The sequence below is a fragment of the Zonotrichia leucophrys genome, chromosome 1, assembly GCF_028769735.1.
Source record: "Zonotrichia leucophrys gambelii isolate GWCS_2022_RI chromosome 1, RI_Zleu_2.0, whole genome shotgun sequence".
Taxonomy (NCBI): Eukaryota; Metazoa; Chordata; class Aves; order Passeriformes; family Passerellidae; genus Zonotrichia; species Zonotrichia leucophrys.
Window position 1 is genome coordinate 93,706,548 of NC_088169.1, and position 23,327 is coordinate 93,729,874.

Sequence of the window (23,327 nt, forward strand, 5' to 3'; positions counted from 1 at the left end):
CCTTCATGTCCTGCAGCAATGGGATACATTGATTAATTCTAAATGCATTGGTAACATATGGGTCCAAAATTGTTTTGTGCTATTTAGAACAAGTCCTTTGAGCTAAGGCTGTTGTAAATTCTAATTAGTTCATGCTAATCTCCATAATAGGCAGTTATTTCTAATGCAGATCTAGCTGATGATGTCTGACAGCATTTTCCACACTTGTTTATACACTGGCAGCAAGCTGGTATCATGCTAGCGTCACAATGTTTGCTCAGGTTAAGAAAACTTTATTTTCTGTACTCTGCAGGGAGTTTGTATTTGCTGCAGGCTTGTGCCTGTTCCAGGAGCACTGATTTATGCCTGTTTGCTTGTATCTGTTTGTGCAGAAAATAGGGAAAACTCCTTCAGCCGTTCCCGAAGCTCCAGCGTGTCCAGCATCGACAGGGACTCCAAGGAGGCAATCACAGCTTTGTTCTTCATGGAGTCCTTCGCTCGAAAGAACGACTCTGCTGTTTCCTCCTGCCTCTGGGTCGGGACAGGCCTCGGGATGGTCATAATCCTGTCCCTCAATCTGCCTGCCAGCGACGACTTGCGGCACTCAGAGCCAGTCGTGGTGTCTCCAAGTGGTGAGAGTGCAGCTCTTTTCCTGCTTTTATCTGTCTTGGTACAGTGGGGCAGTAAGTGCATGATTTTGTAGGGCCTTCTGGGCAGAGGTGTCTCAAAAAATCAAGCAGTGGTCATTCATTGAGTGGAGGGCACACAGGTAAAGATGCTCATGAGGGACCAACAGCTTCATGGACTGAGACACTTTGGTTGTGTTAGCTCCAAATACTGCCTTGTGTAGCAGGCAAAGTTACATGCTTCTTGTGAGAACCAGAGCTCCTTCATATTGTGAAATTACAGTCCTGTTTACAATTCTGTCTGGGATTCTGCAAGCAGTTTGGCTGTCTCAGTATCAGAAAGCTGCAGAGAAGCAGAAGGGAGTTCAGGAAAGGAAATAAAAATGTTGGCAGGTTGCTGTACCAGGAGAGATCCTTGGCTGAGTGAGTGACAGATGGTGTAGCAGAGAGAACAGAGGGCTGAGAGGTCAGGTCTGAGGAGAGGCAGCATGTGCTTTAAAAATGGACAAAAAATGGAGAATGCACAGAAGCAGAGGTTTCCCACCCCCAGTTTGTTTAGAAAAACAATGCTGGAAGGTCACCAGACTTGGAGCAATTTTACTGCTGGGGAATACATATTCTGCTAGTATAATGTAGAGATAAACAACAGGCCATCTTTAACAGCATATATTCCATCCATCATTATAGATATCAGCTGCCTGAGACCTTTGCAGTACTGGCAGGCTGTTTGTTCACCTTCTCATGTGCTCAGAAAGAACTGAGCAAGCACCCCTTGTCACCTTGGCTGGATTAATGTGTGTGCTGTGTTTACCAAAGCTGGTGTCAGCTGTGCTGTGCTGACAGGCAGCCTGGCTGTGGTGGCAGTGCCAGTGAGAGGAAATTCAGGGAATTGTGTTCTGCAGGCACCGTGCTGACCCTGAAGGGAGCCGTGCTGACCTTCGCGTGCTTGGACTGCATGGGGACACTGACACACCAGCCCTATGAAGTATGGAGGGACCCACACAGTGCTGATGACGGTGACAAAACAAGGAAAAGGAAACTTGTCATGCATTCCCCTTCCTCCTCCCAGGATATGGGTGATCATCAATTTGCAGTCATTTGTTCAGAAAAACAAGCCAAAGTCTTCTCATTGCCTTCCCAAACATGTCTTTATGTCCACAACATCACCGAAACGTCCTTTTTATTGCGAGCAGATGTGGTCACCCTCTGTAACAGCGTCTGTCTGGCGTGCTTTTGTGCTAATGGGCACATCATGACACTGAGGTACTTATCTAACTAATCTTGTGGCAAAACTAAGCAAAGAGGTGGCATAGTGCTGTCATATTCCACTTGTGTTTGTTCCAGAGTGCCTGGTGCTCTGCATTAACTCCCTGGTGGGTGTGTTGAATTCCCTGCCTTGATGCAGCCATACCTGATCCTTGGGCTGTCTCCACCTGGGGAGTTAAGGCAGACAGGTGCACAGTAAAGCAAGCTCCTGGTGTTTTCCAGTAGTCCCCTACCTGTGACAGTTGATGGCTGGTGATTTTTAACTGTGATAAAAGAAAGCCCTGATAATTTTGCCCAGTTATGGTGGGTCAGGTATAGAGAAGTATAAAACAGCCATAGAAAGGGATCTGTTTATCCTTTGTGAAGTACCAGATCCCACTCTTGGCACTTCTGTAGCTTTTCTGTTCAGAGCACTTGGTTCCCATTCCTTGTCCCTTCCCCCCAGGAGCTCACTGTGCAGTAGCCCTGTGGTTGTACCTTCACCTTGCTGCTCCCTGTTTCCCTGGCCAGGCCATTTAAATTTGGAAAAAAATACTGCTCAGAAACCATGGGAAGCTGGAGGACAGCAAAGGTGATGCTGGAGCCTCTGTGCACAGGGTGGGAGCAGGGCCCTGCCAGGCCCTTTCCTACAGATGTCCCTGCAGGCCTTGCCCTGCAAACGACCCGGCCATGTGGCACAAGCCGTGCCATGCACATCCCATGTCCAGACAGAAGCAGAAGCCTTAGGGCCATGGAGGCAAGGCAGCTGAAACCCCTCCATGCAAGCAAACAAAATCCGATGGGAATGAAGCATTTTTATGGCAGGATTTTTCAGCTTAGAGCTGTACTTTAACTGTTGCAGTTGTGAAGAGCATAAAGTGAAGTGTTGGTTGAAAATGCAGGCAGAGAGCAGGTGTTCCATGCTAACCTGGGAATGTGCTTCTCCTCAGCTTGCCCAGCCTCCGCCCTCTGCTGGACATGAACTATTTGCCTGTGACAGACATGAGGATAGCACGGACCTTCTGTTTCACTAACGAGGGGCAGGCTTTGTACCTGAGCTCTCCCACAGAGATCCAGCGCCTGACCTACAGCCAGGAGATGTGTGACAACCTGCAGGTAGGGCTCACCCCTCACCCTGTGCCCCTGTGTGGCAGAGACAGTGCCCTTACTCCTCAGGGCCAAACTGGCCCTGATAAGCGCAGGGCTGCAGGGGCAGGACAGATCTGTTCCTCTCTATTTGCCCTGACTGAATGATGCCAAGGCAACAGGGAGAGGTCAGCAGCTCTGTTGTTCCTTGGGCTTTTTCATGCACTCTCACCTGCACCTGTGCAAAAAGTCTTTACAATGTCAGAGATGGGCTGGTTTGGTTTGGTTATTTTACAATGAAAATGCAAATAAAAATGTCATTTACTGAAGAGAAGGAATTGTGAGAAGTAACAGGGAGAAACATGAGTAATAAAAGAAAAAAAAAAAAAGAGGGGGAATAAGTTCTGGGTTATATAATTAGCAGTGAACCAGAATGGAAGTATAAAAGAAATGGTCCTGCCAGCACTCATTATGCCCTAAGGAATAACATGTGCTGAGCTGCTCAACTCCCATCACAGCACTGTCTGTCTCAAGTCTGAAAAGGCACTTTGAGGAGCAAGCTCTGCACACCAGCTTTTGTGCACCAGAGAGGAGATTATTTTGCAAGGAGCCAATTTTAAAATAATCTAAAGGTTTGACCAATGCATCTTAGACTGTGGACCAACAACAAGAAGCTGTTTCAAGCTAAATTGGGTTTTTTACCAGCCTTAACAGCACCCTGTAACTACCAAGAAAAGGGAAATACAGCCCTTGCTTCTCTGTACTGCTGGACTATGGCTGCTTTCATCTTGGCTTTTAGGCAAAAAAGGTTTGCATGGTCATTATGTGTGTACAGAAAGCAGATGACCCAGTGTCACCTGCTACTTGGGAAAACAAAGCTGGGCTGCATGAGAGCTCCACTTGGGCTCCAAGGGCTGCAGTAATTTTTCTCCCCAGAGCAGGTGACAGTGCAGAGCAGCAGTGGCTGTGAGTCACAGCGCTGCCCTCGCCCCCAGGATCTGCCTGCTGTGTGCAGCACAGCAGCTGGCTCTGCCTGCTGAGGCTTGGCTGAGCAAACACAGAGCTGAGCAACAGGGCAGGAGCTGCTCTCAGCACACACAGCCCCCTGGTTTCAAACACTAATGGCACTGCACACTTTTCCCATCAGTTTTCCAGAGAGCCTGCATTTCCTAATACTGCTGCAGATAAATCTGAGCCTGACATTTGTTGGGAGTGACTGTTCCAAGATGTGGCACCAGAGCAGTGCCTTCAGCAGATGTGCTTATTTAGCAATGCTGATGGCACACTAATGGGGTGGGGGAAGGTTGTAGGAAGGTAATGAATTTTGTTTAAAAAGGAAAAAACCAACTAAACTACAAACCACCAAACTCTGAATTGCTGGCAAGCGTTGAACTCAGGTGTGCTATAAAAGGAAAGCAGAGCGACTGCCCAGCCTGGCTGGGCAATCACTAAAGCAAAATAGATAATACACAACAAATTGTTTATTCAATTATAGTGTCATCTCTGCTGTTTCTAAGCAAAATGCGACCTTATCACTGGTATTTTTATTCTGTATTAGCTGCAGGTTTTATTCTCTGGTAACAAATATGGGCTGAGCAGTGACAAACCAAGTCCCTTTGAAAGCATAAGTGAGTCTAGTTTGCCCAAGCATTTGTCAGAATACACAAATATCACCTGCAGCATACTGGTCACACAACAGACTCTTTTAAAACTAGTTGATTAGGTCCAGTGCATGTGGCTTGTTAATGAAAAGCAAGAAAACACCTAGAATCACTTTCACCCCACTAACCTTTTACATGGATGTTTTTCTGGCTTTACTAGGACATGCTTGGGGATTTGTTTACTCCTGTGGAAACACCAGAAGCCCAAAACAGAGGCTTCCTCAAAGGACTTTTTGGAGGAAGCGGACAAGCTTTTGACAGAGAGGAGCTTTGTGAGTAATTTATTGCTTGGGGTTTTTTGGGCAGAAATTTATTCTTGAGATCTCCTGCCCTTGTCATCTAGGAATGGAGCAGTGCACATGATTTAGATGACTGATGAAAAGAGAAAGTTGACCTGGTGGAGGAAGGGGAGGGTCCTTGTCTGCCATTCCATAACTCCTTCACCTTGGCAGCTTCTTTTGGATCAGCTGAGTGTGGAGCACACAACCGCCCTGCAGATGTGGTGGTGGCAGAGCAAAACCTTCCAGATGTGCCACCTACCCCTGGAATGGCGCCACTGCTGCAAGGAGGCAGCTGGGGACTGGGCAGCACTGACAGAGGCAGGCCAGGCGCTCATCCCTGTCTCTCTGTCTGTCCGTGTCTCCTGTGCAGTCGGCGAGGCCACAGCAGGAAAAGCCTCCCGCAGCCTGGCGCAGCACATCCCCGGCTCGGGCGGCATCGAGGGCGTGCGAGGAGCGGCGGGCGGGGTCATTGGGGACCTGACCCGGGCGCGCATCGCCCTGGACGAGAGGGGGCAGAAGCTGGGCGAGCTGGATGAAAGGACTGCCAGCATGATGGCCAGCGCAGAGGCCTTTTCCAAACATGCACACGAGGTAGGAGCCCTGGCACCCACACCCTGCAATGGGAACTGCCCACCCTGTGTGCTTCCCTTAGGGAAAGCCAAGTGCCCTTCTGTCCCTTCACCCACTCGTGGTGTTGGAGGTGCGCTCATGTCAGCATGGCATTGTTCCTGCTCCCAAACTATCAGCATGCCAAAAATAAACACAGCCCTTCCTTTCACGTTTCCAGAAATGAGCATCCATTGTTAGCCTCTGAATTTAGAACATGGCACTTCTCATCTTGCCTTTCTCACTAATTCGTTATGGTTTGTTTTTGTAAGCTGCTTAATGCAGCACATCCATGCAGCAGGGCAGAAAAGAGGTAGGTGGATGAGTGCAGAGGAACCTTTACAGATCTTACTGGGAAAAGGAGAACATTACTAGTACAGCCCTGTGGTACTGTTATGTAGAATAGGCCTTGCCAGGAATAGGAATAGCTTCTGTGCTTGGAGCTGGAAATGGAAAGCTTTTCCATCCCACGCTGTTAAGACTGGGAAAACTAAAATGATTTTTCTTGAAGATAAAACAACATCAAAGCATGCTTCCCAAAATGCACGTTTTTCATTTCATGTGCATCACATCTCCAGACAAGACCTTTACATTTTTATTGGCTTTTGTTAGTGTGAGGCAGAAAGAATGTGCCCTGAATTGCAAGAAGTTTATATAGTCAGGGCATATCTGCTATGCTCCATAGAAAAGTGTCTTTTTATTCCTATAGAAAGCAAGTTCCTTTAATTTTTGAAGAAGAAAAGTAGTTAAAGTTCCTCAGGGAAAATCTTCTAAAACCAGCAATAGCAGGTAACACTTTTTAAATGTAATAACTATGAAATTAAATATGAGATCTCAGTGGACCCAAGACCTGCTGACATTGTTAGTGAAGTATTGCATTGTTCTGCATTTATTAATTCTGAAGTTTGACAGTTAATGGGCCTGGGTCGTGTGTGGTCTCTCACATGCAGGGTGGTGTTTGATTGCCATTTGTTTGGTTTTCTCCCCATCTCTGTAGGTGATGCTCAAATACAAGGACAAAAAGTGGTACCAGTTTTAGACTTTCAAAGAAGCTGCTTGTGGCTTTATTAAGAACACTGTTCAGGGAAGCAGCCTTTATTCCCAGACACTGGCCAGAGACAGTTTTTTCTCCTAGAAGATGTTTTCCTGTTACTGCTATTGGATCATCACAGTGGACGTCAAGGAGAAATTTACAAACCGTGGGATGGAAGCTGGAATCATGAGGGTCTTTCCAAAAGCTGACTCTTGGGGGGCCAATTTTTTCCCAAAAGGAACTCAACCATCACTGTGGCATGTAGTTTTTCAGGAGCTGTAGGTATGAACTGTGGGGAGTGCGTCTGGTTAAAAATATTCTGTACAAACTCGAATGTTAATGCACTTATAAAACTTTGCATGACTAATTGCCAACTTAAAAAAAAAAAAAAGAGAAAAAGGAAGCATGTTGTGACCGAAGAAAAATGGGATTTATTTCTATTCTGAGCAAAAAAAAAAAAAAAGAAAAAAAAAAAAGAAAAAACACCTAAATGACAAAAATCTTTATTTTTTAAAAGTTACATTATGAAAAGCCAGGACATTTCAAGCATGTTTGCTACTGGTCTCCACATAAAAATGAGTTGAGCTGCGTTTTCTTATCTGCTATTTATTACCCTTGAAAAGCCTTGCTTGAGGCAGTGCTCTTTAACTCCTACCAGAAAAATAAATAAATTTAAAATCCTATCCCCAAAATCTAACGATTTTGCAGGTAGCTGGACAGGCACTATCTAAAATGTTCATTAAGAAATGTGCATAGATGGTTTATTTGCAATGCAGAGCACATGAAACATCATCCTAATCTATATTCTTTAAAATGTGCTCTAGATTCATCTCTTGTCCTTGAAGGGGGCCCATGGCACTTTTCATCCCCGTGGAGTCTGTATCACTTGGTTGCCTTATTTCCCAGTAACAGGAATAGAAAACCAGCTTTGGAAAGCATTTCTTCAAGTTTGGAAAGGCAAGATGGGAACCCAGAGTCCCATCAAACACTGCTCAGAGGCTGCTTAGCAGCTTGCAGAGCAGCCTAAGAGCTCAGCTGAAATTATGAGAGGAGGCCTGCACAGAAACCACCCAAAACCTGTGACAGAAAGAGAGATTAGAGCAGGAGCACTACACAGTGGGCCAGGGAGGAGCATGGAAAACCATTGCCAACATCTATATGGAACACAGATATAGAGTGACACCATGGGTGAGTGGCAATTTGTACTCTGCTCACACTGCTAAAAGTAATTTGCTTCTGCTCCAGAGTGGCTTGTTTGGTTTTTGCAGTGAATGCTGCAGGAAACTCTGCAGCCAGATGAGAACAGTATGGATTTATTGCCTATCCTGGTGGAGTGCTCCACCCTGTCCTACAAGACTCACTGCCACACTGGTCAACTCTTAGGTTAGAAATGTTTCCAAGATTGGCTTGGAAACAAGGCACTGAAGGCTTGTTCTCATGTGTCTGGACATAATTGCAAATTAGAAAAAAGAAAGTGAGGAAAAGCTGGAAAAACAGCCTTTAAAATGTTTCTTTTGAAGAAATGTAACATCTTCTGTCTCTTCAAGGAATCCTGATGGACACTGATGGAGACAGGCACCATCCCACTCCCACCTAGACCTTAATTTCACTGGTGTTTGTATCATCACAGTGTCCAGATGATCCCTCTCAAAGACATCTTTTCCTTCTTCTTCCTTTGCCTACTATAAAATACAGCCCAGGAAGCTGTACCATCCACAAGTCTGGCCTCACAACTGGCCCACTGCACAAGTTAAAGGGTTGGGAGATATTTGAGATGTTAAGTTTTAAATTCCCATTGTAGCAGAACAGAATTTCATGATTTACAGGATTTTTACATTTTGCTGTAGTCGAAACCAAAATGATGGCCCTGACAGGTCCAGCTCAACTGGGAATGAGACTCCACAAGTTTCCCTGGCACAGGGGACTCTGCTCTATGTTGTCAGAACTGTAGAAACTTGCAGGGAAAAAGGACAAAACCTGAGCAATGCCTGGGCTTGTGCTGAGAGCTCAGGAATTGGAGTTGTCCATGACCCCGGAGGATTTCTCTGTGTGTAAGGAAAAGCCAAATTTGCCAATCTGATGCCAGTAGGAACTGGGCTGGGGAATTCGTTCCAGGGGCTGGGTCACAGAAGTAACCACTTGTGCCTGTGAGGAAGCACTGCTCTGAGCAGGCATTGAGAATGAGAAATAAAGGAGAACATTGTGGCAATTTGATCTTCAGTCCAAACCTGCCTTCACTGGGGCTCTGCTCCGGCCTGGAATCCAAACCCACTGTCTCTGGGCAACAAAATCATTTGGGACAGCATTCAAAATGTCCAGCAGCCAGCTTATTTTCCATTCTGCCCTGCTGTGTGGCAGTCAGAAGCAGCTCCAGAGGCTGATTGGAATCATGGGATCCTTGAAGAAAATTTAAGAGCAACTTCTGACTGCTGATCACTGCAGCTCACCCAGAGAGAAAAGTGTCCTCAACAAGTCTTTACACAAGGCCCAACTGTCTCTGGCTGCCAACAGTCTTTAACACCAGGGTGAAAAAAAAAACCTGCCAGTAGATTTCCATTTGCATTTTTATGCAACAGAGAAATGAGAATTTAGCAGCCCTCAAACTTAAAGTTTTTAATGCTAAACTTTTAAGCAACTTTTCTTTAGTATTCTCCATCAGGTCACAGCTTTCCACTCTTACATATTTTACATATTTCCAGACAGTCACCAATTACAATTTCTGTTAAGTTCACCACTTGTGACTATAATTATCAATTTTCTTGTAGTCTGTAGAGATCTAAAAAGTTGTATATGTTTGTATATAGAACATTCTATATATATAATATATATATGTAATGTATATGTTGTATAAGTTTGTTAGTGCACACTGTTAAATGCTTTCTATCAAGATTTACCATGTATGTGGAAAAAACCCATCACTTAAAAAGTTCAATGAGGGAGGAAAACTTGCCTGGGTGATTTATTGTGAAATGAGGGGGAGTGTGGGATTTTTGCCAGGCTTGCCCTGCACGCTGCTCAAGGCTGTCAGTGACAGGCACAAGGGAGCTGCAGCATTCCCAGCGAGGAGAACAGCAGCTGACTGCAGGACTGGCACTGGCTGCAGGAAAATCAAGGACATTGGCTGTCACTGGATGTTGAAATCTTTCTGTGCTTTCACCTTTCCCACTCAGACAGCAGCACCTCAAGCAAAATCCCAAGCTTAGATGTCTCTTCAGCCTCGCACTCCTCAGCTACGCCAGGCCAGACTGGCTGGAAGTATTAGTTCAGTTTAAAATGCTGTTTGTTCATTTAGATACTTTGTTCTCTCACGTTCTTCTCTCCAGGAGCTCTGTCACAATCAGATCCAAAACCAGTTACACAGAACTTCCAACAGCACACACACCTTTGGGTTTGACCAGATGTTTGTAATCTTATGTCTAGTGCTGTAGATAGAGAGAAAAAATGCATTAAATTAGATTATTTATAAGTCTGCAGAGTTGGCAAGTCTTCAATGAAGTACAAGCTACTTTATTTATTAATAAAAAAATTAAATCTATTCCTAGAGCTTTAACTTCAGTTGCAAACCTTGAATTAAAAGACATGACAATTGAAATGTTGAGAATCAGGTTTTGTTTTCTGTAATTACCTGGGGGGAGGGGGTTTAAGTTTTTTTACAGTTCTACAGTTCAACTGTCTGCATCAATTAGTCATTCCCCACAGCACCAGGATTGTTACAAAAATGTGTAACGAAAATACTCTATTTACTACATGTATTGTATAAAATTATCACATAAATCCGTCTCTAAAACAGTTTCTACTCCTTTTCCAGAATGCCTTTCACACCACAGTGCGTGCATAATGCAGGTGGGCATAGAAAGCTGTTTCTTTTTCAATAGAAATCACTTCAGAGCTGCATCCAGCCTCAGCCCTCCTTCATACACAAACTGTGTGTGCTGCAGCACAGGCAATGCCACAGCTTTTGGTTAATTATGCCCCTCAAAAAGCTCCATGCACCTTTTCCCATAGCCCAAAGGTGAGTCCAAGCACAGCATATTTCAGTCTTGGATGTTTCTCTGCCTTGGCAGGCTCTGGTAGGAGCAGACTCTCTCTCTCTCATGCAGGAACTGCTGCGGACATTCGTAGCCAACTCTTCCTCTTAGGTGTATAAGCAATAGTCACGTAAATGAGTGTTTCCATTCATGTGTTTTGTTTTGTGATTAAATCAACAAATCAAACATTGTACTTTTTTAAATAGCAGCAAATATTCAGATTCAGTGTCAAGGAAATGTGGGCTGAGTATGTGTGTGGTTTGTTGACGAGTCATTACCTGTCTCAGAACGAAGGCTGATCTGGAGTAAGCCACACACTCCTGTGCTAACCATGTCCTGTTTCCACAGGTATCCTAAATCAGTATCACAAAGCTAAGGCATCTGAAAGTGAGGCTGTCTCAAGCCCCCATTAACAACCAAAAAATAAATTTAAAAAAAAAACAAACAGGGGGAAAGAAAATAAAGGAAAGAATTGATACTAGTTGGTGTAATCTCTTTTTTTTTTCAACTTCTACATTGTTTATAGTATTTCAAAGGTGTATGGTTTGTGTAAAGCCTTTTGGTTGGAGTTTTCACTTCTCATTCAGGAATACAAGGATTGCAGTCGTGGTTGTTGCTGGGGTGGGGATGGCCACCTCCCTTCCTCCAGCAGCTCCTGCCAGGACAGAACCCTTGCCCAGCTGATGTTCCCGTGTTCCATGGCAGGGAGCTCACACGGAGCTCCTGACTGCTGTGCAGGGAATGTCACCAGCCAGGACCAGGGCCCTCCCTGTCCCTCCCACTTCAGGGTGAGCTCTGGGAAGGGCAGGACAGGCTCAGTGTAAGGGCTCCTCCCAGCAGCACCTCGGAATTCCTGTGCCAGGAGAAGCTCCAAGTGCCAGCCACAGGTGCTGAGCTCCCCTCTCCCTCTTGTCAGCCAAGTACAGCTCTCTCCATCAAACGCAGGCAGCACGGGAGAAAGCCAAAAGGACCCAATCCGATCAGATTACCAGTGCCATTTTGTGTCACCTGCCCGTCACTGCTTCCAGTAGCCAGGGTTTAGGAAAGGAAAGCTGCAGCAGAAAGCCAAGGCGAGACAAGCTTGTGGTCTGCATGTGAGGAAAAGGACCGAGAGGCTGCAGCAAACACCAAAGGTGTGAGTTCCTGCTACCAAGGCCGGGCGAGTCCTGCCCCGGACCAGTAGCCATTAATGCACATTTGAGTCATTCTGAGCAGAAAGGAGATGGGAACCCATCAGACCAGGCTGTCCCTGTGAGGAGCTGGGTCCTGCAGGTTCCCATCACATGAACACAAGGCACTCCCAGTGACAAGAGCTGTTTGCCAGGACTGCATCCCAGCTGGATTTCTTTTGCCAGGCAAGCACAGCCCTGCTGGTGCAGCAGCCAGGCAAGGGCACCAGTAGGAATTCTGTGTGCACCAGGAGACAAGGCTGTGAACAAGTTGTAACAAACAGAACTCTCACCCCTCCTGCAGCATCCATCTGTCCTTGTGCCAGGCTGTGCCAGCTGACAGGAGGCTGGCATGGGCTGTGAAGGGACAAACACACAAACAAGCTGAGGAACAAACACTACCAGATGCATCCCATCCTGACTACACACAGACTGAGACTCACCTGCACCCTGGTTATCAGGTCCTGAATTAACAAAATGCCCTCAGCCAATCAGAGGTGGGGGGAAAGAAGCCCACAGACAAAACCAGGTAAGTAATGTGAGCAGCCAGGCTCCTTCTTACCACCTTCAGCAAACAACATAAACCCTTTTCTGCAGTTCTGGACAGTGCCTCTGCTTACCTGACTTTGCCCTCTTCTGCATCCACTGTTCAGTCTTGCTAAGAGTTAAAGTCTAATCAGAATTGAGGAATGCAAATAGCAGCAATCAGAAAACAGTTCAGAGCCAGTTCCTGTAACAACACAAATGCCACAGTGGCTACCTCTTATCTTCTCATTTGCTCCCAATTATTGCTTAATTAAAATGAGCCCATCGAGTTTGTTAGTCAAAATAAGTTTGGGTACATGTTAATCCCCTTACTGATTAGCATCACCCCCTTCTAGAGAGCTTGCTGAGAAATCCGTGTGAGATCCATCCTTGGGAAGCTCTGAAGGCAGCGTGTGGGAGGGAAATACTGTAATGTGCCAAGGAACAAGCAGCCCAAATGACAGCAGCCCCAGCGAGGCCTGGAATGCAGCACAGGTGTGTCACTGCAGGACACCCAGGACAGGAAATCTTTAGGCCATGAGAATTGATAACGAGCCCAAGGCAGCATCTTCACAGGCAGAGCACACAAATGGTCAGGCACCAGGGGGCTGAGGCTTGGATCTGTTAGTAACAAAGGCTTTAATACAGTAAGAAAAAAGACAATGCTGTGGATAAAGAGCTCAGCCATCAGGTGACAGGTGTAGAAAGCCATGGCATAGAGCAGGCAGGAAGAAAACAAAAAATCTCGATGTAAGGTGGAATAGAGAACAGCAAAGAAGGCCAAGGCAGCGCTGAGAGGGGCAGCCAAGGCAGCCTCACCTGGGGCTCTGGCTCAGCGTCTGCTTTGCTGCACAAGAGGCAGGAGGTGGATCAGAGCCTGGGATGCAGCCTTTGTGAGGAGGAGGCTCCATGAACATCTCAGAGCTCTCCCTGTGCTCTCCAGCCCTCGGAGATGCCGGGATAAGGGCCCTGCCAAAGCGCCCTTTGAAGTTAACGATGCCCGGCCCCTCTCCGGCTGCTGAAAGCCGAGTGTGCATCCTCTCAGATCAGGCTGAAACAGCAACTTCAAAAGTATACGGCTTAAAAAGGACCCAGCAGAAGTTCAGAAATGAAAGGATAATTAGGGGCTTGAAAACTTCTCACAGGAGGCAAGAATGGAAAGACGGAGATTGATTGCATTAGGGAGGAACTGCAGAAAAAGACAGGATACAATAATTAGAGGCATAAGGAAGATGAGGGGAGGCACTTGTCCTCCCTTTCTTGTGAGATACAAGGGCTAGACGATGAAAATTACAGAATTCAAGGTCAGGCATTGTGTGAAGTTAACAAAAGCAGCTCAACTTGTGTAACCATCACAGCTGTCTGGAAGGGAAATGAAAACCTGTGATGTGAGATTTAGCCAGACCAGAAGGTATTAGTGGGGAGAGTGATGCCAAACAGTGGCACATTAATTCCCTGCAAGCTCCTTCCTTGCCCCTTCTTTTGAAGGATCTGATCCCAGCTCAGCTGGACAAGGCCAAAGTCCCAGGAAACCTTTCTGCCTCATCATAGGGTCGGAGCCAAGGACACTGAGGCAGAGTGGGGGAAATCTGAGCTGGTTTTAGGGGGGCTCCAACAGGCAGGTGTGAGGCTTCCTGAGGAGAATGGTCTCTGAAGGAAGAGCCACAGTCACCACCACAGTGTAACAACTCCCCTCAAGCACCAGCAAGGCTGCCATGTCAGCTGGCCAGACTGAGATAGTTTTCTTCTTCAGAAAAATATGCGTTGCCATGAAGTTTTTAACCAATTTGTTGAGCTTCATTCTTTAAAATGTTTCTACTGGTGATTTTGTATTAAGTCTAAGAGATTCCAAACAATATTCCTCTTGAGGCCACTTTGCAAGGTAGCAGTAGGATGAATTACAGCAGTCAGTCACCAAAATGCTTCCTTAAAAGTCAGAGGCCAACCAAGCACAGGTTCCACTCACTGTGAAGGCTGCACAGCTGCTCAGTGAGAAATCCAGCCAACTGTGAAGCCACTTCAGCACATGAGTGTCATCAGCAGAATCCAGCACAAGATAATCCTGGCAAAGGCCTGCAAAATTCTACATCAAGTGCAATCACAATGACTCCTTTTGCCCTAGACAATTATACACATGCACTGCCAAATTATGTTTGCACCTTGTTTTAATAAGGTGATCCAGCTCATTTCATATGTAATAAATTCATTAGGCTTTGGGGGTTTATACAAAATCAAGCACCCTTGACAGAATTCATTTAAATATCCTTCTTTTAACAATTAATAATTTCCCAGTTTAAACACGCTTCAGTGCTCTGATTGAGCTCTGGATGGTTTGGCATGGTGAGTTCATGCCAGCTCCCCCCCAGGTTTCAGAGGGCAGCTGGGTGTCCTGCCAGCAGGAGCCCAGCCCGGGGGATCCCACCGCCCGCAGTGACCCCAGGCTGCACCTGCCCAGTGCCTGCACTGCCCTTGGCTGCGTGGCACAGGCACACAGCACTGTCACTGTCCCATGGCACAGGCACACAGCACTGTCCCAGCCCCATGGCACAGGCACACAGCACTGTCACTGTCCCAGCCCCATGGCACAGGCACACAGCACTGTCACAGCTCCAGCTCCTGCAGGTCTCCCCAGCTTGGGCCAATCTTCACTTTAACATTCAGCTTCACTGAGAGTTTGATGGCGTTTTCCATCTCATGTTTCACGATCTGAGCAACCTGGAAGAAAACGTCAGGCATCAGACACAGACACAGCCTCAGTGCTCTGGGCTTCTGTCAATAGCTGGGGCAGACAAGCACCTGGAATCCTATCCTGCATTTATTTGCACTGACTTACCACCAGTGAGAATGCAACCAAATCCTGATTAGTGCTTATGAATGGAGAAACTGTATAAAGCCAGTGAGATTTTATGCAGCACAGAGCTGTGACTGGTTCTGCAGTGTTTGGGATTACACAAAAAAGGGGCAAGATTAACTTTCTGTTAAACACCTGAGAGTCCTGAAGAGTCTCATCTTTCACTCAGCTGCACAGCTCTGAAGTGTTTCATGGAGTCTGTTCTGAAAACTTCAAGCTACTGAAAGCAAGACACAAAACAAATTTGCCAGAAGCAAAGACTGGTGGCTCCTCCGTGTTGTGCCAGCTTGAAAAGCACTCTGTGAAACACAAATTATAAACCTCTGGGAAAGCAGGTCACATTCCATGTGGGTGCTACAAATGCTGCCCAGCTTCCCCCTCACTATTTAGTTTAGGCAACTCCTGCCCTCTAGTAAACAGATGAGGTAACTGTTCTCTGCTCTCCAAAGGTATTCCTAAGAAAACACTCATTTCAACACACAGTTAGGAGACCAGAAATTATTTCTTTCTGCAGCAGTTTGGAATAGAAGAGACTGGATTTTTTCCTCCTGACTGTAAAAACCTATCCTGGACAAAGGTACCCCCTTTCCTGCCCCTGTGCAGAATCCAGCCTGTCCTGGATTGCTTATTTGAATGAATCTCTCAATCCACACCCATCCCATGAACCTTTCCACAGCAGAGTGAAAAGAGGCTTTGAAGTTATGGTGATTCCTCACCCTGGCAGCAGAGGAACTATTCAAGCTGTGTGACCCTTCCATGTGTTTTCATAATTTGCTGACAGGTAGCCCCACCACCATAGAAATTCCTCCATCGTTTTTGCTGGGGAATGGAGGAGGGGATTTGAGGAGATCAGAGCACAAGACTTCACATCAGCATGAAGAACTAGGGGAAGATTTTCTTCCAAACCCCTATGCCCCTACATACTGCATTTCAAAATAATCTTGATAACCTAGAAAAGTGCTTTGAAATAAGATGTAATTCAGCACAGACAAGTACAGAGTGGAAAGAAGCAGGGTAGAGAATTAGGACAGAAATAATCTACTGCTCAAAAATAGGATGAAAAATAACTGCCTGGGCAGGAAAAAAATGGGGTTATCAGAGATTAAAAACTGAACAGGGCCTAAGCAAGGCACACTGCTGTGAGAAAACAAGGAAATGAAATTCTGGAACATAGAACATGTTGCTTGCATGACACACAAATCAATTTTCCACTCTATTCAAACCACTCCAGCTTTGATCAAGTTTGGGGCCCAGCAGATCAAAAGAAACATGAACCATACAGGAGATTCTCTGAAAATGGTCACAAGTCCAGCACATGGCACCAGCAAAGAATGTTTTATTTGGGCTGCTGCACCCAGAACCAGGGACAGCAGCTGTGCCGCAGGGCAGGCAGGAAAACCTGCTGGTTTAAGCAACTGCCCAGAAAAATCTATGGAGAAATACATCTGAAGGGAGTTAGAAAAGCTGGTAATAATTGCTCTTGAGGCTGAGGTAGTTAATGAAATAAAATACAATAAATAATAAGCAAATCCATTCACTTGTCTCCAGTTCTCCTGGGAACCCCATGATAAACTGGAGTCAGTATCTAAAGATGTTAAAGCCTGTACTCAGGGGATTTCAGTCTTCTACAGGAAGAATATTAGGAGCCTTTCAGTCTCAAAAGCAGCCTGCCTAGACTGAGGCAGCAGATGTCTGAACAAAGCTGGCAAAATGAGAAAAAGCTCAAGCTGAGATTCAAGACAAAAACAGCAAACCTTTTGTTTTTATTTACATGAACGTATCGATATTATTAATAAATATAGTCACTTATATCCTTCACATATTTATTAATATATACATGCATGCTCAGGCCAGTCAGCCCTGCTGAAAGCTCTGTCAGACCAGGAGTTGCTGCTTGCCATCAGGAGATGACCTTTTGTCATCAGCAAAGTGCCTGTGCAGAAGGGGAATAAAGGAACCCCAAGGTATGGAAGCACAGCCACCCTGTGTCCATGCTCAGGACTTGGGAAGCACTGAGCCGCCAACATCCAGCTCCAACACCTGCCCCTGGGAGCTGGCACACAGACTCCCTGTGTCCAGGAGTGCCCTCAGGGAGGAGCACACACACACAGACATTTTAAGGGCACTTAAAAACCACAGAGCACATTCCTGGTACCTACCCCACTGCCAAGCAGCACCACAGTGCTCCTACCAGGAGGACAAGCAGGTAGGGAATGAGGAAATAGCACTAAAAGGATAAAATCCTCCTTTCCCTGCACAAACCACAGCTGCTATAATGCATGTTCTGAGTTAGGCACCAGAGCTTTAATAGGAAGGCAAAAATACCTCCAGATGAGGAAACACTTCCCCCCACACCAGTCAACAACACTAAGCCATTTCACTCATCAAGCCTCACAGAGAGGTTGCATGAGCTGCTGTTACAAGCAACAAAGCACAAACTGAAAATGAACTTCAGCCATGGGGATGGCTTGAATCCAAAAATCAAGGGATCAAGCATGCAAACATGCTTTTTTCATCCAGCTGAACCTTGTTTTCACAGCCCTTTCAGCACCCATGGAGGGGGGATGAGGGAAGACAATGTGGGCTCCTAGAAGGAAGGCTTGTTTGAAATACAGCAACACAGCAGAGCTGAAAGAGGAGCTGCAGGGCTGTACCTGGATGACATCGTCCTCTGCCACTTCATAGAGGAGCTCATCGTGCAGCTGGAGGATGAAGAAGCCTCCTCTGATGGGATGTAGCATCCCTGTGTTCCTCCTCCTCAGCAGCCTTCCTACACAGGCGAAGAGCAGAGTGTGTTAGGCACCATCACACAAAACTGTGTTTCTTGTATCAGAAACCTTTGCACATTCCTAATGCTGAGAAAAAGAACGTGAGCACCTTGAAAATGGAAAAGCCCAAGCCTAGAGACAGAACCACAAATCATGGGTATTCTATCAATATTTGTACAGCTATTGAGGGAAAATATGTTAATGAAAAGTATTTTAGATATACACATTTCAGCCTTACATTATAAAGACATGAATCAGAACAGAAGCAAGAGACAGTTGTGTCTCCTGAACCATCTGTTCTGAAAGTAAATTTTAAACAAAATCGCGCAAAGTTTAATCAGAAGCTGGTTTACAACATTCTTTCTGGCAATGAATTGGGATTCTGCTTTTCTTCCACAACCATTTTAATGGTTAGTTTAAGAAAGCAGTGAGCCTCCTGCAAAATGCAGTTTCTGAAACTGTAGCTCCTGAGTAGAACTGAGGAAGGAAGAAAAGAGCAGTTATTGAATAAACAAGTAAGCAGCTGACAAAACCAAGATCCTGGTGGGCCTTCCCTGACAAAAAAAAATGAAACACACCTTCCATGGTAAAAGCTGTTGGTGTTTTAAAATAAACAAACACCACCTCACACTCAGAGACTCAAAAGTTATTTATTTCTCAGGTTAGCTAACAGGAGGACTTCAGTTCACAAGAGGGTTTCAAGCCATCATCAGCTGCTCACACAAGCCTCACACTGAAGCAGCAATGTTGAAGCAGCCACATGATGCAGGATGCTCCTCTGATGGCATCTCTAATTTGCTGAAAAATAATTCCTTCCAGTTCTTGAAACACTCAGTATCAGAGCAGGGGAAAACTGTCACAAATGCATCTGCTCACCTCCCTACAGTTACACTGGCCAAAGGTCAGGAGCTTCTGCTGCTCCTAGGAGTGGTGGGAAGCTCTGCCAAGCTCATGTCTCCTACTCCTACCTGACCTCTGAACCTGGTTTCTCCAAAATAAACCCCCTGACACATTTTTAGATGTTTGGCCATTAATTATTTAGTTTCCAAATCAGACTCTTCATATTAAGACAGCTTCACATTTCAATTGAAGCATACGAACTATCAAAGAAATACAGCTCTCCATCTCTTCAGTAGTCTTTCTAAAATACACCTGATGAACAAAACACCATCTACAATAACCTAAAAAAAGTCTTTGTGGCATTCCTCTGGGAATGAGCACCCCAGCACAGCTTTGCTATCTGCAGAAAAAACTTATGCTGAAAGAACTTATGGTGATAAGTGCTTCACATAATACTATTGGGAAGTCTCCATATATCCAATTCCAGCCAACAAATTCCAAGCTTAATTCTAACCAAAAAATGTATTTTTGGAACCAGAAGTGATCCCACTCAATTTTTTCACTGCCTCTGAAGCCAGAGTGTCTGCTCAGCTCCTCCTTCCTCCTGAACAATTCTGTGGTGGCATCGCAGACACATCACACATGAACTCTCACTGCCAACCTTTGCACGACCTGCTCTGAGGTAACCAGAGTCTCTGTTCTGCTCACATTTGCTTCAGTTTGTTGAGCAGACATTTTTCCTCCTTACTGATAACTTTTTTGCTCATTATACACACACTTACCACAGTCAGGAAATAAAACTTCTCCCACCTCTAGGCCCAAAAGCACTCATTTTTTTTTCAGTTTGGTTTTTGGTTTTTTTAATGAACATTAGTGACACTGAAAATCTTGCTCCAGTGTGCAAAGAAGAGGCAACCATACCAGTTTTATCCCTCTGGAAGGAGCTCTCCAGATGTCCATGGGACTTGAACACAGAGGAGAAGGCTTCCAGGCGTCTCTGAATATTCACTGTGGCAGTTTTGACAATATCTGCAGCAGATCCCTGGACAGTTGTATTCACAGCCTGGCGCTCTGCCTGAACACACAGAGTTGTTCTCAAAACTCACCCCCAAAAAATCAAATCCAACATGTCACATCTAGTTAATTAAAAATAATAAATACATGGCCAAATATACACAGAGTAAAAATTCCAAATAAAGAGTTTGTCCTATCTGCCTGAGAGAAAGAAACATTATAGACTAGCTTCAGACACAAAATTTCTACAGGCACCTGACAAAATTCCACAAGTTTAAAATTAATGAATATCAAGAGTGATAACCTGCAAGAGTCACCACCCACAAGAAGGTGAAGCCTATACCCATGGTAACAGTTTCAAGGGGAGAGGAAAAATCTCAGTTAATGCAAGCACCACAAGACACTTCTGCCTATCTGCAAAGCCATAAGGGATGGACAAACAAAGGCAAGAAACTGGACTTCATGGACTGACAATGTGGTCTGCCACACTAAATCCCGACTGCCAGAGCATTACAGCTGTGCAAAAACACAGCAGACCACAATTTTTTTTTACACAAGCAACTTCTCTACTAATCCTCTCCTCAGACAAGAAAACTGTATTCAAAGTTTCTTCTTTCTCTGTTTAGAGCTGAAACATGTGCAAAGAATTATGAGGATGCTGAAATGAAAGTGAAGATAATTCATTAACTGGTCTTTAATATTATTTTAAAGACTAAATCAAATTTGGACAGAAGATACATGTAGAAAGCTTCCTGCTGAAGTGTTTTTCAGATCAAATTGTCCATTATTTTCAAAAGTTTTTTGAAAGCCTCCTTGTTTCCCTGTCAACTCCTTGGAGTACAAACTCCCCCACTTCCTCCCTCTTCTACTCTAGTCTTTAATTCCATAGCTTCCTACTGAGAAGTATAATGCTTTCTCCCCACAGAAACACCCTCCTAGGGAGTCAATTGACTCTTTCTGAAGTAAATCTATGGCAGAAGTGTCCAAAATTACCTGGAAAAAAAAATTAAGCTAGTGCAAAGGTGTATACTAAGTAAATATTTATCTAAGAAGTTAGAGCAATTTTCCTTTCAGGGAAAATAAGAAAAGGAACAAATACCCAAAAATACAGGTCTTACATGCCCTTTCTTGTTCAAGTGCTGACAGCATGTAACATACAAAGACTACTGAGTGGGAGCAGCTCAGCCTGAAGAGTTAAAGTGCACCTCTGTGTGGAGGCTTTTTAAAACCATGTCCATCGATTTCAATAAATTACTCACTGCAGCTCCAGCGTGGGAGTTCTGAAGTGAGGTGAGCACAGCGATGACAGCTGCACACCCAGCCACACAAGGCTGACGTCAAACAGGCCATGACAAAAGCTCTGTTGTTCACAGAGTGACTGAGGGAACAATGAGCTAAGCAAGAAGTGGAAGGTCATGACTAAGATGGCTCACAAACCTTGTTAAACTGCAGACATGGCTACACAAAGAAATCTGGCATTTTAAAAATAAAACTAAAAGAGAGTTTAAGAAAGGCACAGCATTCAACATACATGAGCTTTGCTGTAGGGGTTTGGGTCTTTGATAGCTGGCAGGTAGCGGCGTCTCCCCAGGATGGTCTGCACAAACCCATCCCTCCTGCAGCTCCGCACCGTCTCCCTCAGGAACTTCTGAACCCCTGGGAAAGGAGAGGGAAAGTTTTCTGTCACACAGCTGATGCTCTGTACTGACCTCTCACTGAAAGCAGCACAGGGGAAATCCTTTCAGTTTCCCAGACCCCATCAGTGGACAAAGGCACGCCATCACTCATTCAGCTCTGCTGCAAAACCGGTTCAGACTTTTGAGGTGGAAGAGAGTGCACGGTGTCAGGATATCTGGCTGTGCACAAGGAGGTGGGAAGTCCATCCTGCCCAGTGCCCGGGCACAGAGGGTCACACATTATTATTGGTAATGGAGAGGTCAGAACCTGGACCAGCACCAGAAACACAAGTAGCAGGGAGGGAGTAAACTGAAAGCAGAAGCCAGAGCCCTTGATGCCTCAGGCTGCCTGACTTCAGGCTGCGTCCCTTCAGATTCTAGGATGAAAGAAAATCACCCCCCTGCACTTTGCAAGGGAAGGAGCAAATCCACCAAGAGTGTTGAAAAGAAACTTAGGTCAAAGTAAGGTGAGACAGGGAAGAGTGAACTTGCACTGCAAGTTCAGGCAACAACTGTACTAAAATGGGAAAAGTTAACTTCAGACAGTTTCCATGTTTACAAAATATAAAATGTAAAAGGAGATATTCAAAATCAGGACTGACAGCCTAAGTCAATTCATTAGGTATGTAATTTAGCAGTCAGCCTGGCAACACCTAGCAAGTGAAAACCCACAAGAAGTGAACTTTAAAAATAAGGTACACTGCAGTTTGTAAGCACACACACATACCAAGAGAGAAGAAGCAGGAAGTCATTCCTAATGGTCATGAAGGGGATACTATTCAGAAATTAATGGAGACTAAACAGAATTTTAACAGAAAACCATTTTTCTGCATCTGTTTCCTAAAGAAACAAACTCTAAATCTTCAGAAAACAATTTTCCAGCTCATTTTCAAGTCCTATGATCAGAGCTAGCTGCCTCTTGTCCCATTTGCCCTCCATTCTTTTTCTGATTGCAGCTTTATTGTCTACATCTTTCCTAAAAATTAACATGCTTCTTAGAAAAACAACCATGTCCTGTTACAAAACAGAGGAGAGCTACTCTGAACAGCTGGATAAAAATTAAAGGGTAATATGTAAAATAGTTTAAACTCCATGAAAGCAGAAGACAAAAGCAGAAGAAAGAAATGGTTATATTTAAAAATTATAAGAAGCATGGTTCTAAAGTTTTCACAGCATATCATTTGAAGCTGTGTGTTTTAATAAGGAAAAGCATGTTTCTCATTCAGAAACCAAAGAGCTTTAAAATGACTCCTCAGGGCTTATTAATTAATTAAAATAACAAAAAAAATTATTGTAATAAGTAAAGAACAAAGTCCTAAAGGTAAATAAAACCAGAGAGAGTAAAACATTACAGAGTATCAAACTGCTGCATTCATGACTGGACATTTTCAAAATAAAAAGCATTTTCAAGAGATACGAGTAGTAGGTTGAGACAAATTTAGGATTTGAAGAGCCATGGAGAGAAGGGATTAAAAACAACAACTACCACTACCCAGCTCCCAAACAGACATAGCCAAACCTGTGTATCTTGATTTGAAGGATTCAATGTAACTGGCAGCTTCATTTTCATCAATCCCCATCTGCTCTCCTAAAGATTTTGCTCCTATTCCATAGATGATTCCATAGCAGATCTGCCAGAGGAATGGGTGAAGAATCACAACTGTTTGGTCAGCCATGCAGAGAAAGCAGAGCCAAAACAAAATGTGATCCACTGGAAGGCAAGTGTATGGAAACAAGGGCAAGTATTCAAGAAGAGAGACCCCTTCTGAGTCCAAGCCATTCATGCTGCTTTTCTCCACCCTCATCCCCCAAAAAAACCCCAACAGCTCCAGTTAGAACGTACTTAGAGTGGGAGGACGGACAAAGCAACTGCTGAACAATCATGGCCAAACTCAAACAGAGAAGCATCTACAATGTGGAACACTGAACCTTCCTGCCC

At 44.9% G+C, this 23,327-nt stretch overlaps 2 protein-coding genes across 11 annotated transcripts in view; one reads left to right on the forward strand and one right to left on the reverse strand.

Annotated features, from left to right (window-relative positions):
- The window catches only part of STXBP5L (syntaxin binding protein 5L), a 185,245-nt gene extending 174,219 nt beyond the window's left edge, over positions 1 to 11,026 (forward strand). For all 10 annotated transcript variants that reach the window (XM_064722676.1, XM_064722666.1, XM_064722730.1 and 7 more), the window contains 6 exons: positions 372 to 611; positions 1,508 to 1,868; positions 2,801 to 2,966; positions 4,758 to 4,869; positions 5,249 to 5,469; positions 6,482 to 11,026. In XM_064722676.1, the coding sequence (XP_064578746.1) occupies positions 372 to 611; positions 1,508 to 1,868; positions 2,801 to 2,966; positions 4,758 to 4,869; positions 5,249 to 5,469; positions 6,482 to 6,523 (1,142 nt within the window). In that variant the 3' untranslated portion in view covers positions 6,524 to 11,026. The remainder of the gene's footprint in view (positions 1 to 371; positions 612 to 1,507; positions 1,869 to 2,800; positions 2,967 to 4,757; positions 4,870 to 5,248; positions 5,470 to 6,481) is intronic.
- A 3,395-nt stretch (positions 11,027 to 14,421) lies between these two features.
- POLQ (DNA polymerase theta) overlaps positions 14,422 to 23,327 on the reverse strand; it is a 53,013-nt gene continuing 44,107 nt past the window's right edge. Inside the window, exons 26-30 of the mRNA XM_064722751.1 lie at positions 22,908 to 23,019; positions 21,244 to 21,368; positions 19,620 to 19,773; positions 17,745 to 17,860; positions 14,422 to 14,954 (exon numbers count right to left, since the gene is read on the reverse strand). Coding sequence (XP_064578821.1) covers positions 14,841 to 14,954; positions 17,745 to 17,860; positions 19,620 to 19,773; positions 21,244 to 21,368; positions 22,908 to 23,019 — 621 coding nt within the window. The 3' untranslated portion in view covers positions 14,422 to 14,840. The remainder of the gene's footprint in view (positions 14,955 to 17,744; positions 17,861 to 19,619; positions 19,774 to 21,243; positions 21,369 to 22,907; positions 23,020 to 23,327) is intronic.